This window comes from Erythrolamprus reginae, chromosome 13 (genome assembly GCF_031021105.1).
Source record: "Erythrolamprus reginae isolate rEryReg1 chromosome 13, rEryReg1.hap1, whole genome shotgun sequence".
Lineage (NCBI taxonomy): Eukaryota > Metazoa > Chordata > Lepidosauria > Squamata > Dipsadidae > Erythrolamprus > Erythrolamprus reginae.
In genome coordinates, this window is record NC_091962.1 from 6889390 (window position 1) to 6905355 (window position 15966).

Here is a 15966-nt window from a genome sequence, read left to right on the forward strand (position 1 = left end):
ATGTATGGTATGTTTGTGTTGTGTGCTTTTTTTAAATGACGGGTTTTTAGATATGTTCTCTTAATATTAGATTTGTTACATTGTATATTGTTATTATTATTGTTGTGAGCCGCCCCCTGCGGGGAGGGGCAGCATACAAATAAATAAGTAAGTAAGTAAGTAAGTAAGTAAGTAAGTAAGTAAGTAAGTAAGTAAGTAAGTAAGTAAATAAATAAATAAAATTTGAAAGCGGCACGAAGGCCCGGTCAGTTTCCTGCCATTCCCCCTGGGTTTCTTTCTCTGGCGCAGTGTATGGGAGGCAGCCTCGCGCCAGGTATGTGGGAGGTGCGTGCTTCTCGCTGCCCCCGAGTCCCCCCCCTTTTTTTTTAATTAAAGTTTTGGATTTTTTTGATTCCCCTCCCCTTCCTCCTTCAGCAGCGACTGTCCTCCTCCTCTTCTTCTTCTTCCTCCTCCTCCCACCCAAATCCCGAGCTTTTATTTCTTTCCTAATGGGTTTGGCCGCATTATTTGCTTTTACATTGATTCCTATGGGAAAAATTGCTTCTACTTAAGAACTTTTCTACTTAAAAACCTGCTCACGGAACGAATTAACTTCGTAAGTAGAGGTGCCACTGTACCTAGAATTAAATAGTACATTTTGGATGTTCAGTAATAGTCAATAGAGAGGGAAATTGTATCTCTTTGAGGCGAGGAGAAGCCAGGCACCTTAACCCTAAATGTGAGTGGCGTCAAGTTGGCCACCTTTAAGCCAGTCACATGACCTTTAAGCCACCCCTGGTCACATGATCATCAAGCCACTCCCAGCAGGTCACATGGCTGGCAAGCCACACCCACAAAATAAGTCACGCCCACAATGTGGTAGTAAAAGATTTTGCGGCCCTTCACTGGTTGTGAAAGGGAACTTGTAGATCATCTAGTGACCAGAGGTCTTCAAACTTGGCAACTTTAAGACTTGTGGACTTCAATTCCCAGAATTCTCCAGCCAGCATAGTTTGCTGGAGAATTCTGGGAGTTGAAGTCCACTAGTCTTAAAGTTGCCAAGTTTGAGGACCCCTGATCTAGTCCAATCCTCTGCTCAAGCAGAACTCCTAAATTTCTCCTTAATTCTAGATTAACTCTCTCCTTGCTAGGTTTCTATCCACTGCTTCTTGTCCTGCCCTGGATAATAAATTGACCCCTCTTTTCTTGTGTGGGGTGACTCCAGGGGTGGGCAGCAGGCAGGACGGGGTGGAACTCAGTTCCACTAGCGGAAATGAAGATGCGTGCACAGCTCCAGCTGATTGGCGGCTGTCACTTCCTAGATTACTGGTCTCGGTTTGGCTCTCCTTTTATTCCCTGCTGCTACGTCTGCGCTCCTTGCTTTTTTCCTCTTTCCTCCTTCCTGGCCTCGGACGAGCTTCCCTCTCTCCTGCCTGGCTCCCCTCCAGCCTTTCGCGGCCACCTGCCGCCTGAGATGCAAGCAGACAGCGTGGGTGGAAGCGGCGTTGGCAGCATTTATGCTTCTGGCAGCACCCGTTCGCCTAGCTACCTAGCCTAAGGTGGGGGGGGCGACCCAGGAAGGAGAGCGCGGGAAACGCGAAGCAAATTGTCACCCCAGCGAGCGACACCGGTAATGTTGTAAGTCGAGGACTTAACAGTTCACTTCCACGATGATGATCGTTCAAGCCACTCCCACCTGGTCACATGGCCGGCAAGCCACTCCTACCCAGTCACATGACCATTAAGCCACGCCCACAAAATTAGCCACACCCACACCCATAATTCAATGCCTGGGGAGGGCGAAAACAGCTGCCCCACAGATGCCCTCTGGAGGCTGGAAACGGCCTGTTTTATTTATTTATTTATTATTTATTTATTGGATTTGTATGCCGCCCCTCTCCGGAGACTCGGGGCGGCTAACAGCGACAATAAAACAGTGTACAATAGTAATTTGGTATTGATGATTAAAAATCAATTAATATAAAAACCAAACATACATACAGACATACCATGCATAGAATTGTAAAGGCCTAGGGGGAAAGAGGATCTCAATTCCCCCATGCCTGGCGGCAGAGGTGGGTTTTAAGTTGTTTACGAAAGGCAAGGAGGGTGGGGGCAATTCTAATCTCTGGGGGGAGTTGGTTCCAGAGGGCTGGGGCCGCCACAGAGAAGGCTCTTCCCCTGGGTCCCGCCAGGCGACATCCAAAGGCTTCCCCGGAGCCCGGGGAGGGTAAAAACGCCCTCCCCCATCCTTCCGGAGGCTCTCTGCAAGCCAAAAACTTTCTCCCAGAGCCTCTATGGAAGCCAAAAACCAGCTGGGTGGCACACACATGTACCTTAGAATTGAGCTAGAGCAACAGCTTGCGTGCCAGCAGATATTATTATTTTTTATTATTATTATTATTTATTAGATTTGGCTCCGGGTACCACCTGTGGCTCCCGCACCATAGGTTTGCCATCACCGTGCCTAGTCCTTCTCTTTGTTTGGTTTACCTTCAAATTAAACTGCTTGGTTTACCCTCAAGTTACCTAACACTTTATTTTTCAGCTTTTACTCTTAAACGTTATTTCCTTTTTGTTAGTTAGTTGTTATTTGTTCATAATTTTTTATATAATGGAATTGCATATTAGGTTTTGTAATTTTGCAATTCGGCTAATTGGGTGTTTTTAGGAGATGTTATTTGTTTGTTAGGTTCTCTCTCCTCGAGTTTGTCACCAGTAGTTTTTTTTTTCATGTTCTTTTTTTTCCTTTAGAAGTTCCTTATTAATGGGCGATTATCATTTTTAAAAAGTTATTAATTATATATGAACATCGACATAGAAGAGATATGGAGAAATTTTTGAAACTTTACAGCCTAATCATCTTGGGACATTTTAAATCTAGAAAAAGCTTAAAAGAGATTTTGGCTAATAATGTTTTTGTACAACAATAAGAAATCGAGTACCGGTAGCTAATTTCTATCCAGATGTTAAAAGCTAAGGAGGCAGCATTGATCTTTGCATAATACAATTTGTAAAATTGAACTATTGTTAAAGCAACTCGATGTTTTTGGTATTTTTTTCAACTGTACTGTGAATGGAGAGGAAAAAATAAAAAATTCTTTGGGGGGGAAAAAAGGTTATCTAACTGTTGTGGTTAGCTCTGGCCCTGCTCCTGCCCCAAGGACTGTGGATGTGGGGGAGACATCCACATGCTGCAGGCCTGTTTTGCCCCCTGTGGAATCCGCTGATGAAGGCTCCTCTGACCAAGAAGACATGAGTGACAGGGAGGAGGAGAGTGTGGCAGACAGCTCAGAAGGAGATCAATTATCTAGCTCTTCCTTGGATTCAGAACAAGAGTTAATGATACAGCCACGCATGCGGAGAGCGATGCATAGGCAGCAACAACTGAGAGATTATTATCAAAGAAAATGAGGCCACCTGTGGTTGGGTGGGGCTGTGGTCATTAGTGAGGCTGCTATAAAGAGCAGCCTGTGGGTTTGGCCATTGTGGAGGATTATCTGATCATTGTGTTTCGTGACTGCTTTACTGACTTTGACCTTTTGTGTGCTGATTTTCCCCCGCTTTGAAACTAACTCAGAGCAAAGTGTGTCACTTTGTGAAAGAAGAAGGACTGTGAATTGCCTCACAGCTGCAAACTAAGTATCACAAGACTGATAAGGGACTTGTACAAATTACCAGTTTGTTTCGAGACAAGTGCTCTTTGCTATACCAAAAGAGGGCTTGGTTTAAGTGAATTTTCATTATAAAGACCATTGTTTTGAATTTTCAAACGTGTGTGTGTGTGTCTGAAATTTGTACCTGTGAATTTTTGGGAGGAGTCTACCAGAGAGCCCGACAGAACACCTAACACTCGAATAAACCTTAATAAAAGTGGTTTAACTTACCCCAGGACAATCAATTCCCCGTACTTCACTGGCTTTTTCGTTAACAGGAGACTGTCCCCCGCCGAAGGGTAAAAACGCCCATTCTGGGCACAGCTCCGACGCAGAGTTAGTGGATGTGAACTCACAGCTTCGGCGCTTCCTTCAAGCACCATCCTAGGAATACAGAGTTGTGTGAACCTGCAGGAGAACGCAAGGGATTCGAATGAGAGGTATGGGGGGGGTGGAAACACAATGTCTCGGGCTTAAAATTCCCGTGGCGGTTGGGAGTTTCGCAAATGTGCAGTTTGGCACGGGGAAATTTATTTATTTATTTATTGGATTTGTATGCCGCCCCTCTCCGGAGACTCGGGGCGGCTAACAACAGTAATAAAAACAGCATATAAACAATCCAATATTAAAACAGTTAAAAACCCATTATTATAAAAACCAAACATACATACAGACATACCATGCATAAAATTGTAAAGGCCTAGGGGGAAAGAGTATCCCAGCGACCGGTTAGGTCCCAGAGAGTTGGCCTTCTCCAGGTCCCGTCGACTAAACAATGTCGTTTGGTGGGACCCAGGAGAAGAGCCTTCTCTGTGGCGGCCCCGACCCTCTGGAACCAGCTCCCCCCAGATATCAGAGTTGCCCCCACCCTCCTTGCCTTTCGCAAGCTCCTTAAAACCCACCTCTGTCGTCAGGCATGGGGGAATTGAATTTTTTTTTCCTCCCTCCCCCCTAGGCTTATAGAATTTATACATGGTATGTTTGTTGGTAGGATTGGTCTCTTAAATTGGGGTTTTTTAGGTTACTTTTTTAATATTAGATTTGTTACATTGTTTTTTATTGTTAGCCGCCCCGAGTCTTCGGAGAGGGGCGGCATACAAATCTAAATAAACTAAACTAAACTAATCTCAGTTCCCCCATGCCTGGCGGCAGAGGTGGGTTTTTAGAAGCTTACGAAAGGCAAGGAGGGTGGGGGCAATTCTAATCTCTGGGGGGAGTTGGTTCCAGAGGGCCGGGGCCGCCACAGAGAAGGCTCTTCTCCTGGGTCCCGCCAAGCGACATTGTTTAGTCGACGGGACTCGGAGAAGGCCCACTCTGTGGGACCTAACTGGTCGCTGGGATTCGTGCGGCAGAAGGCGGTCCCGGAGATAATCTGGTCCGGTGCCATGAAGGGCTTTATAGGTCATAACCAACACTTTGAATTGTGACCGGAAACTGGTCAGCAACCAATGCAGACTGCGGAGTGTTGGTGTAACATGGGCATATTTGGAAAAGCCCATGATTGCTCTCGCAGCTGCATTCTGCACGACCTGAAGTTTCCGAACACTTTTCAAAGGTAGCCCCATGTAGAGATCCCAAAAACAAAGAAAGGACCATTATTATTGTTATTTTAGATTCCAACTATTAGATTTGTTACTGTATATTGTTTTTATCATTGCTGTGAGCCACCCCGAGTCTGCGGAGAGGGGCGGCATACAAATCTAATAAATAATAATAATAATAATAATAATAATAATAATAATAATAATAATAATTTAAGGATCTCAAGAAAGCGTGGTTTGCAAACTGCCTCCCTGGCAAATCATGCAGAAGTGACGCAGCATTGTTTTCTTTTTAAAGGTTTTTTTTTAAAAAAATGGGTTCCCAAATTGAGTCTGTAGTTCTGGTTATTCTGAATTTTGAAAAGCCAGCCTGGATCAGATCCAGGGAACAATCTGGGTGTCTTTCCTGATTTTGGACAGCTTTTAAGATGCGTGGACTTCAATTCCCAGAATTCCCCAGCCATCTACGTAGGCTATGACTTCTGGTAGTTGAAGTCCACCCATCTTCAAGCAGTCCAGATTTGAGATATAGAGGTCACAATTTGAGAAAATAAATGTAAATATTTATATGTTGCTCAAAAAAAAATCAAGGGAACACTGAAAGAACCCATCCTAGATCTGAATGAATGAAATATTCTCTTTTTTAAAAAATAATAATTTTTATTAATTTAAAAAATATATATACATCTACACAAAACAAAACATATAAAGACAAAAGTAATAATATTATAATAATAATTAATTAAATACAATGAAATATTCTCATTGAATACTTTGTTCTGTACAAAGTCAAATGTGCACAACAGCAGGTGAAATTGACTGTCAATCAGTGTTGCTTCCTAAGTTTGATTTACTTGGAGTTATATTGTGTTGTTTAAGTGTTCCCTTTATTTATTTATTTTTGAGCAGTGTATTTAGAAATATTTTCTAAATAGCAATAGAAATTGAGGCTTGGATAGTTTGCCACTGTCTTCTTTGGAGTTTTTAAAATGTTGGGCTTTCCAGTCTGCTTTGTCTGGTGGTCTTCCATCCAAATGTTAACCAGGTTTGGTCTGGTTTAGCGATTCAAGATTAGCCAAGGTCTTTCCAAGATCCTATACACTTTTATCTTAGCGCAGCACAAGATGCAGATTTTTTTTTCTCCTTGCACAACAACACTCCTGGAAGGTAGACCAAGAAGAGCCGAGAAGACCAAGAGTCAAGGGGTTACAAGGAAGCACTGCAGGCTACTTCAGCTAACTGACAGCTGTAGTTCAGCAGTTCAAATCTGACCCCTTCTTTCCTTCCTTCCTTCCTTCCATCCATCCATCCATCCCCCTTCCTTCCCTCCTTCCTTCCTTCCCTCCCTCCCTCCTTCCTTCCTTCCAGCTGCCCTTCTTCCCTCCTTCCTTCCCACCCTCTCTCCTTCCTTCCAGCTCCCCTCCTTCCTTCCTTCCCTCCCTCCTTCCTTCCAGCTGCCCTTCTTCCCTCCTTCCTTCCCACCCTCCCTCCTTCCTTCCTTCCAGCTCCCCTCCTTCCCTCCTTCCTTCCTTCCCACCCTCCCTCCTTCCTTCCAGCTCCCCTTCCTCCTCCCCTCCTTCCTTCCTTCCGGCTGCCCTTCTTCCCTCCCTCCTTCCTTCCCACCCTCCCTCCTTCCTTCCCTCCCTCCTTCCTTCCCTCTTTCCTTCCTTTCCCCCTCTCTCCCTCCTTCTCTCCTTCCCTCCCTTCTTCTTTCCTTCCCCCTCCCACCTTCCTTTCTTCCAGCTGCCCTCCTTCCCTCCTTCCTTCCTTCCCTCCCTCCTTCCTTCCAGCTCCCCTCCCTCCTTCCTTCCCTCCCTCCTTCCTTCCCTCCTTCCTTCCTTTCCCCCTCTCTCCCTCCTTCTCTCCTTCCCTCCCTTCTTCTTTCCTTCCCCCTCCCTCCTTCCTTTCTTCCAGCTGCCCTCCTTCCCTCCTTCCTTCCTTCCCACCCTCCCTCCTTCCTTCCTTCCAGCTCCCCTCCCTCCATCCTTCCTTCCCTCCCTCCTTCTTTCCTGCCCCCTCCCTCCCTCCCTCCTTCCTTCCTTAAGATTGACACAGCCTTCCAACTTTCAAAGGTTGGTAAAATGAGGACGCAGATTGTTGGGGACAATATGCTGTTTATGTAAACCACTTAGAGAGAGCCGTAAAAGCACAATGAAGCAGTATATAAATCTAAATTATATTGCTAAATGCTATTGCCACAGGAAAAACCCCCCACCCGGGATTTCCATAGCTATGGTTGGATTTGAACTCAGGGTCTCATCCTCACCTAGTCCAACATCTTTCCAGCCTCTGAATGCAAAAACCTGAACAGTTTGAATCCCAACACATCTTCAGATCATCATACAATCCCCCCCCCTCTAATTTAACCACCATTTCAAATCGCAACAGTGCTGGGAGGGGGGTTTAAATTTTTTTAAAAAGGCGACTTACCCCCACCGATCCTCGCGCTTACAACCGTCGCGGCATCCCCACGGTTCGCGCGGTCAAAATCCGGGACCCCTGGCAACCTGCATGTCGCTGTGTCCTGGGTTTTTCCGATCCTTCCCCTCCGACAGAGCCCAATCGTCGGAAGACCCTAACCCTAAAAGAACTGCTCGATTCACAGCCGGAGTAACTCTCTTAACAACCGTGGCAAAATTTAAAAAAATAAAAATAAAACCAGGCTCAACTCACTTAAGAACCGCCTCGCTTAGCAACGGAAACTCGTGGTTTTAAATCAAAAGACTACTCGAAATCGGTTGAGCTGGAAATTGACCCTCAGCCTAGCTTGATGCTCTGGACATGCTCGGGAGCTCACGGGAGGACCGAACGTCCGTCTCATCAGCCAGCAATTCTTCCCTTTTGTTGTTCCGCGATATTGAATCCCCCCCCCTCTTCTTTTCCCTCCACCTCTCTCCGCTAAGGATTGTAAACACATTTAGCATCTCCGGGTTTCGAAAAACGGTTCTTCCCAGTCCTGAAAGTTGCCATGGCGACAGCCCTAAACTACCTCCGCGCTGTTACTACGGCAGCAGTTCAGATATTTAATGCCTCTCTGTTGCCAAGGCAACATCCTCCTTCCCCCCCACCCCCATCTTGGTACCCACCAGAAAAGGAAGGAGCCGAGTCTTCCCCCCAAAAAATAAAATAATAATAATAATAATAAAATACATTTGAAAATAAAAATTCAATCGCCTCTTGTTCCGGATCTTGGGTTTAGTTTAACCAAAACCTGCATCCCCTTTAATATATATATATATATATATATATATATATATATTGCTTAAACATTATCTGCTTTAGGCCATGTTGCAAACCCAGGATATATATATATATATATCCCCTTTAAAATATATATATTTTAAAGGGGATATATATATATATATCCTGGGTTTGCAACATGGCCTAAAGCAGATAATGTTTTAAGCAATGTAACGGCTGCATTCACACAAACAAAAGCAGAGAGTTTGAACCTGGGTATTTGGGGGTTCTTATTTTTTTCCCCCACCCCTAGCTTTGCTATCTTGTGTGAACGAATCTGCTTGGTTTAGAAACATAGAAACATAGAAGATTGACGGCAGAAAAAGACCTCCTGGTCCATCTAGTCTGCCCTTCTACTATTTCCTGTATTTTATCTTAGGATGGATCTGTGTTTATCCCAGTTTTAATTCAGTTACTGTGGATTTACATTTGGTTTTACAGTGAGTTCTCTGGACCACGGATGAATTCAGGCATCCCCCCCAAAAAAATCCATCTTTCTCTAAAACCCAAATCTTAGAAAACAGAATGGTGATTTTGCAAAAGGCAATTTCTTCTCTCTACACAACCTGGAATACAAGAAAAAAACAGGCATGGCTTTGTACTAGCTCGGTAATCTTACATCCCTCAAATCTTTCTCGGCACAGATTGCAGAAGAGAGATAAAATAACAGCATCTGTCTCGCCTAATTTTTTTAAAAAAAATAAAACAGCCACAAAACAACAGAACCAAACCTCCATTGTTCGCTTGCTACGAATCCGGAACTTAGTTTGTTCTTATTACCTTAGGTTTTTTTTTTTTTAACCAGATCGCCAGATTGGCATCTGCTGGGCCTTTCTTTAAATATTTTGCAAAATTGCTCCTTCCGACAACTGCACAAAACCAAACCTGGGTTGCAAAGATGCAAAGATCCTCCCCCCAACTAAATACAGTATTATTATTATTATTATTATTATTATTATTATTATTATTATTATTATTATTATTATTATATCGTTATCCATTGGTTAGAAATTCCCAATTCTAACTTACGGTCAATTATTCAAAAAGCTAACCTCATTCCTTAAAAAAATAATAATAGTAAAGCTACCTTTCCTGAGAATCCGAAGAGTCTTTTAATAATCCCTCAATTGGAGGGTCCCCAATCTTTGAGGGATGGGAGGAGGAGGAGGAGGAGATTTGTGGGCACTGTCACAAAATGGCTATGGTGGAAGGAAATATACCGGTTTCCCAAATATAAGATACAACAGGCAAACCTCAGATTTTAATTTTGGAAGAAAGCTTTGGTGGGGCAAAGTCATATTGCTAGAGGGTTGTGGTGGTGGGTTTTAAAAGATTTTTTAAAAATATATTTTTTAAATTTATATTTAAATTTTAAATATTCAAAAATGCAAAATATCAGAAGGGAATATATATACACAGCTATGTTGTTGCCCCCGGGCACCCCATTTGAGACCTTCAGCTCTGAAGTATTGCTAGAATAGATGGAAGAACAGGGAAAGCTTGGAGGAAAGAGAGAGAAATTAATTGAAGTTGTGCAGACTTAATTCCAATTTCAGTGTCTTAATGAGGAATTCTGAAATTTTGGAAGTTTGGGATTTATTTATTTTTTTAAGCTAGAGTGTGGCAACTCCTCTGTTAAATTTTAAAGATTTATTTTATGATTTGGAGCCAGAAGGACAGGAAGAGGGTATAAAGGATTAAACTCCAAATTCTTTTATTTTATTTTATTTTATTTATTTATTTATTTATTCCTTCCTTCCTTCCTTCTTTCTTTCTTTCTTTCTTTCTTCTTCATCTTCCTTCCTCCTTCCTTCCTTCTTTCCTTTCTGTTTGTCCATCCACCCATTCTTATTATTTATTAAGTTCTAAATGGGGGCTTAAGCACACCTCTGTTTCTAGATGTACAGACTTCAAATCCCAGAATTCTCAGTTTGGAATTCTGGAAAATGATGTCGACCCATCTGGGGAATTCTGGGGGATTAATATTTTGGTGAGATATATCTTGAATCAAGGAAGTTGGTTTAAAAACTAAACAAAACATCTATAATCTCTCTCTCTCTCTCTCTGTTTTTCTGTTGAGTTATTGTTATTATTATCGAACTATTATTGGTGGGGGTATATACTGTATATATATTTATTCTCATCAAAACATAGATGTTTTGTTTATGTGTGTGTGTATGTGTGTGTACATTCATCACACAAACACAAATAACTCCAACACTCAGATTCTAACATCAGATTTGTAATCATATTTTATGCTTAAATCATGGTTAGTCGTGCATGGCTATTAAATAAAGCACAACTCACTCTGTCCTCCATATATACAGCGTGCTAAACTAAACCCAGGTTTGTGCATAATTGGGCACAATAATCGGGATTCCAGCTACTGGCCTGAGCAGAATCATTAAATTACCGTACATTATGCAAATCACAATAACGCCAGCCAATTAAAAAACCCTATCCAGATAAATAGTCATTGAATCATATCAATATTTTCTAAACAAGGAAAACAAAAGCTGGCTAGATTACCCTGACTTATTATTTATTATTATTATTTATTTATTACTTAGATTTGTATGCCGCCCCTCTCCGAAGACTCGGGGCGGCTAACAACATGTAGAAACAAATCATAAGCAAGTAATAGTTTAATTAATTATGGTTTATGGAATTAATCTAGCATCCCGGTTTGGAATTCTATACTACAGCATCAATTAACCACAAAAAGTTACATCTGCACAATTTTTAAACCCATGGTTCTTAACCTTTCTGAATCAACAACACTGGATAGAATATTAATTCTAGGACATCACAGAAAATTTAGAATAGAATAGAAGAACAGAACAGAACAGAAGAATAGAATAGAATAGAACAGAAGGATAGAATAGAATAGAATAACAGAAGGATAGAATAGAATAACACAGCAAAACAGGACAGAACAATAGAATAGAATAACAGAACAGAAGAATAGAATAGAATAACAGAACAGAACAGAAGGATAGAATAGAATACTGTATAATAACAGAACAGAAGGATAGAATAGAATAGAATAACAGAGCAAAACAGGACAGAACAGTAGAATAGAATAGAATAACAGAACAGAAGAATAAAATAGAAGAACAGAACAGAACAGAAGGATAGGATAGGATAGAATAGAATAAAATAACAGAGCAAAACAGAACAGAATAATAGAATAGAATAACAGAACAGAAGAATAATATAGAAGAACAGAACAGAACAGAATGATAGGATAGGATAGAATAGAATAAAATAACAGAGCAAAACAGAACACAACAGAATAATAGAATAGAATAACAGAACAGAACAGAATAACAGAACAAAACAGAACAGAGGAACAGAACAAAACAGAACAGAAGAACAGAACAGAATAGAATAGAATTCTTTATTGGCCAATTTTATGTACGTATTTTTCAATCTATAAGACACAGTTTAATGGGAAGTTATAGATTTCATAATGCGTATCAACACTATACTGAACACGCCTCAACTTACAGCAGTTCATTAAGTCACCGCTGACTTACGACCGTTTTTCACACTTACGACCATCACAGCGTCCCCATGGTCACTGCTTCAAATTCAGATCCTTGGCGATCGACTCATACCTATGACGGTTGCAGAGTCTCGGGATTCACATGTCCCGCTTTCGCGACCTTCCAACAAGAAAAGTCAGTAGGGAAGCCCGGTTCATTTAACGACCACGATAGCCCGCAACGATTCGCTTAACAACCGGGGCCAAAAGGTCGTAAAAAGAGACAAATTCAGTTAACATCCGTCTCACTTAACAACAGAAATGTTGGGCTCAATTGTGGTCGAGGAAACTTTATGTGGATTACACAAGAGATACCTAAAGTCCATTTAGAGAAGGGCAGTTTATAAATCTAAGACTTTAAATTAAATTTATTCAAAAGAGAAAAAGCAATAAAATAAATCTTATGGCACACTAAAAACAAGCCCATGGCGCACCTGTGCGCTGTGACAAGCTACCTTAAGATGACCTGGGCCGGGATGTGATTTTGGGGTGTTGTGTGAACGCAGCCAACAAGGGATCAAAAGGGTTGTGCACTCAGCTGCACCCAAACCTGTTTTGCCGTTTGCACTGTAGCTTCCAATTTCACATGTTCTTCAAACCCCACAACTCTTCCCAAACTGTCGCAAAAGACCAAACAAAAACAAAAAAAATAAACATTTTCCTGGATTTCAAAATGCTGCCTTTTTGCCCTGCGTACGGCACTGCTAACAACCACCCCTAGGCCACAATCTGCACAGGAGAAGCTATACAATACGGACTGCAAAACTACACCTTTTATAGATGTGTGTTTACAAACACACAAACACACACACACACAAAATCTGCATGGGAGAAGCTATGCAATATGGACGGCAAAAATACACCTTTTATAGATGTGTGTTTACAAACGCATGCACACACACACACAGACACACAAAATCTGCACGGGAAAAGCTATGCAATACGGACGGCAAAAATACACCTTTTACAGATGTATACACACAAATGCACACATACATACACAATCTGCACATGAGAAGCTATACAATACCGCAAAAATACACCTTTTATATACAGTATGTTTGTAGACACACAAATGCACACATATACACAATCTGCACAGGAGAAGCTATACTGCAAAAATGCACCTTTTATATATGTTGCATATGCACAAACACACACACTCATCACAATCTGCATGCGAGAAGCTACACAGTACTGCAAAAATACACCTTTTGTATATGTGTATATATATACGAACACACACACACACACACACAATCTGCAGATGAGAAGCTATACAATACAGATATAAAAATATACCTTTTATATGTATGTGAATGTGCACACACATACATTATATATACATATATATATATATATATATATATCTCACATATTTTTGCTGAATATACACACATACACACACACACCCTTGATGAAGCTGTCCAGAAAAGTTTGGCTTGAAGGACTTTTAAAAACATTTTTTACATTAGCCAAGGGACCTGGAATTTTATCATTTAAACAGAGAAATGTTAGTTTGCATGGATGTACCGATTAAAATTTGTGGATAAAATCTATCTAGAGTGGTCACTCAGAATCAACAAAGACTCAGTGACACCTAAATCAACCAACCAACCAAATGATAAAGCGCCCTGGAGCATGTGCAGAATGTATTTCTAAGGAAGCCTGTAAGCTTCAAGAAGGAATTTGAATTGGCTTTGTTGCATTGGGATGGAAGACCAACAGGTAAAGCCAGAAATCAAAGAAACATAAAAATTGTCCTGGGGTAGAAGTGGGGAGGGCCAGGGAAGCAAAGATCAGCCCGTTTCCTTCTGCGCCCCAAAATTAAACGAACATTAAAACCCGGAAAGGGTTTTTTAAAACATGGGAAGGGTAGATGGGAGAACATGGGTCCAAGGTTTAAGAAGTGACGTGGTTCTCCAAGACAAACTGATCAGACCTGAGATGGCTGGTCCACTAGCCAGGATGTTTATCCCGGGTCCGAAATCCGCTCAGTTGACCTCCCCACCTCCATTGACTGAGGTCAGGCCATCCGTAAACAGGTGCGTTCACACAACCTGCCAACTTTTGCAAACCTAGTCTAGCCCTTGGTTGTCAAGCTGAGGCGTTGCTCTTTGGCAAATCAGAAAATGGACGGCTCTAACTAGCCCGAGTTACGCAGGTTGTGCGAACGCAGCCGGCGGGACTTCGAAGGGGAGCCGTCCAGGTTTTGGGGAACGGGCTATGGGGGAAGGGGGAAATTCTGCCCCATTGCAATCCATCCAGGTGTTTCTGGTCCCTGCAAACCCCAGAGGTAAACATGGACAAATCCATGGCATTTGAGGATCATGGAGGCTGGAATAGGGGGGACTCAAAATATTGGGGTGCAGGAGGGTCTGAGGTCCCCTGGAGAAATTGGGGTGCCGGCATTAAAGGGACCCCACCGAGGGATGAAAAGGTAGCCAGAGGTGAAGAAAACAAACAGAATAAATTCACAGTCATTGCTCACAGCATCCCATATATATGTACTCACAACAAACTACATACATATATATACATATATCCACAAATACTGTATATATATATAAGGCCGAAATAGATCTATCCTAGTCTCCCTTAATTTTAAAATTCAGCAAAAAAAATGTGACATATATATATATATATATGTACATTGTTGTGAGTTCGGGTCCCCCCCCCCTGTAATATTTTGCAAAGACACTCAAAATATTACATGAGGGGGACGACAAACTCACAACTATCTATCTATCTATCTATCTATCTATCTATCTATCTATCTATCTATCTATCTATCTATCTATCTATCTATCCATCTCTTCTACCTACCTACCTATCTATATCTATCCATCTCTTCTATCTATCTATCTATCTATCTATCTATCTATCTATCTATCTATCTATATCTATCCATCTCTTCTATCTATCTATCTATCTATCTATCTATCTATCTATCTATATCAATCCATCTCTTCTATCTATCTATCTATCTATCTATCTATCTATATCCATCCCTTCCATCCCTCCCTCCATCCCTCCATCCATCCATCCATCCATCTATCTATCTCCATCCCTTCTATCCATCCATCCATCCATCCATCTATCTATCTCCATCCCTTCTATCCATCCATCCATCCATCCATCCATCCATCCATCTATCTCCATCTCTTCTTTCTCTCTCTCTCTTTGGGGGGGGGGGCAGGTTGAAATGGACGTTGGTATTAGTAAATCTTGGCCGAGCAGGACAATTTTTTTGAGGGGGCTGGGGGGCCATTGGGATCCCAGGGAGAAGGCAGGGGTCTGGAAGCCTCCCTCCCATGTCTAAAGAGAAGCAACAAAGAAGACGCCCCCTCCCCTTTCTCAAGATTGGGCCAGAAATGGGATGGGGGGTTTAGGAAAATGCCTCTTCCCACCCCTCCCCACTGTCAGATTCCGCGAAGAGGACAATAGGCTGTAATAAAGGGTGGGTGGGTGAACCGCTGCAGAAAGGGGGAGATTGGGGGTGCAAAGGGGGGGGGTCCCCCAGAATTGAAGAAGGTCCTGGATTTTCAAAGGGGGGGTACACACAAGATCCAGCTGTGCGAGGCTGTCCCCCTCCCCTCCCTCCCTCCCAATAGGATTGGGGGGGGTCTGCCTCCCCTGCTCCCCCCACCTTTTTCAAACCCCCCCCCGCGCCTCTCAGCAGCCCCCCCCCCATTTTCCTCCCCCTGCGGCGGGTTCTCACTCAGCATCCGCCGCTCGCGTCGGATGGAGACCCCACCATCGAGCCCTGGCGCCGCCGCTGCTGCTGCTTCTCCGAAACGTCGGGCGGCGGGATCACAGATTCACCGCCTCTTCTCCCCCCCTCCTCGCCCGCCCTGCCACGACGCTCCGCTCCCGGCGATGCCAGGCTGCAATCCACGCAGACGCCGCGGAGCCAGGGAAGAAAGAGGGAGGGGGGGGGGGACCCGCCTGCCCCCTCCCGCTCCCCATCCAGAAAGGAGGGAGGGGCTGGTGGGCTTCTTTG

The 15966-nt window shown here is 42.8% G+C and overlaps 1 protein-coding gene across 2 annotated transcripts in view; it reads right to left on the bottom strand.

Annotated features, from left to right (window-relative positions):
* The window catches only part of PELI3 (pellino E3 ubiquitin protein ligase family member 3), a 24841-nt gene extending 9083 nt beyond the window's left edge, over positions 1–15758 (bottom strand). Inside the window, exons 1-2 of one of the 2 annotated variants that reach the window (XM_070766773.1) lie at positions 15685–15758; positions 3867–4043 (exon numbers count right to left, since the gene is read on the bottom strand). In XM_070766773.1, the coding sequence (XP_070622874.1) occupies positions 3867–4018 (152 nt within the window). In that variant the 5' untranslated portion in view covers positions 4019–4043; positions 15685–15758. Of the gene's footprint in view, positions 1–3866; positions 4044–7606; positions 8175–15684 lie in introns of those variants that run through there. The other variant, XM_070766772.1, reaches the window with a different exon arrangement.
* Between the last annotated feature and the right edge of the window lie 208 nt (positions 15759–15966).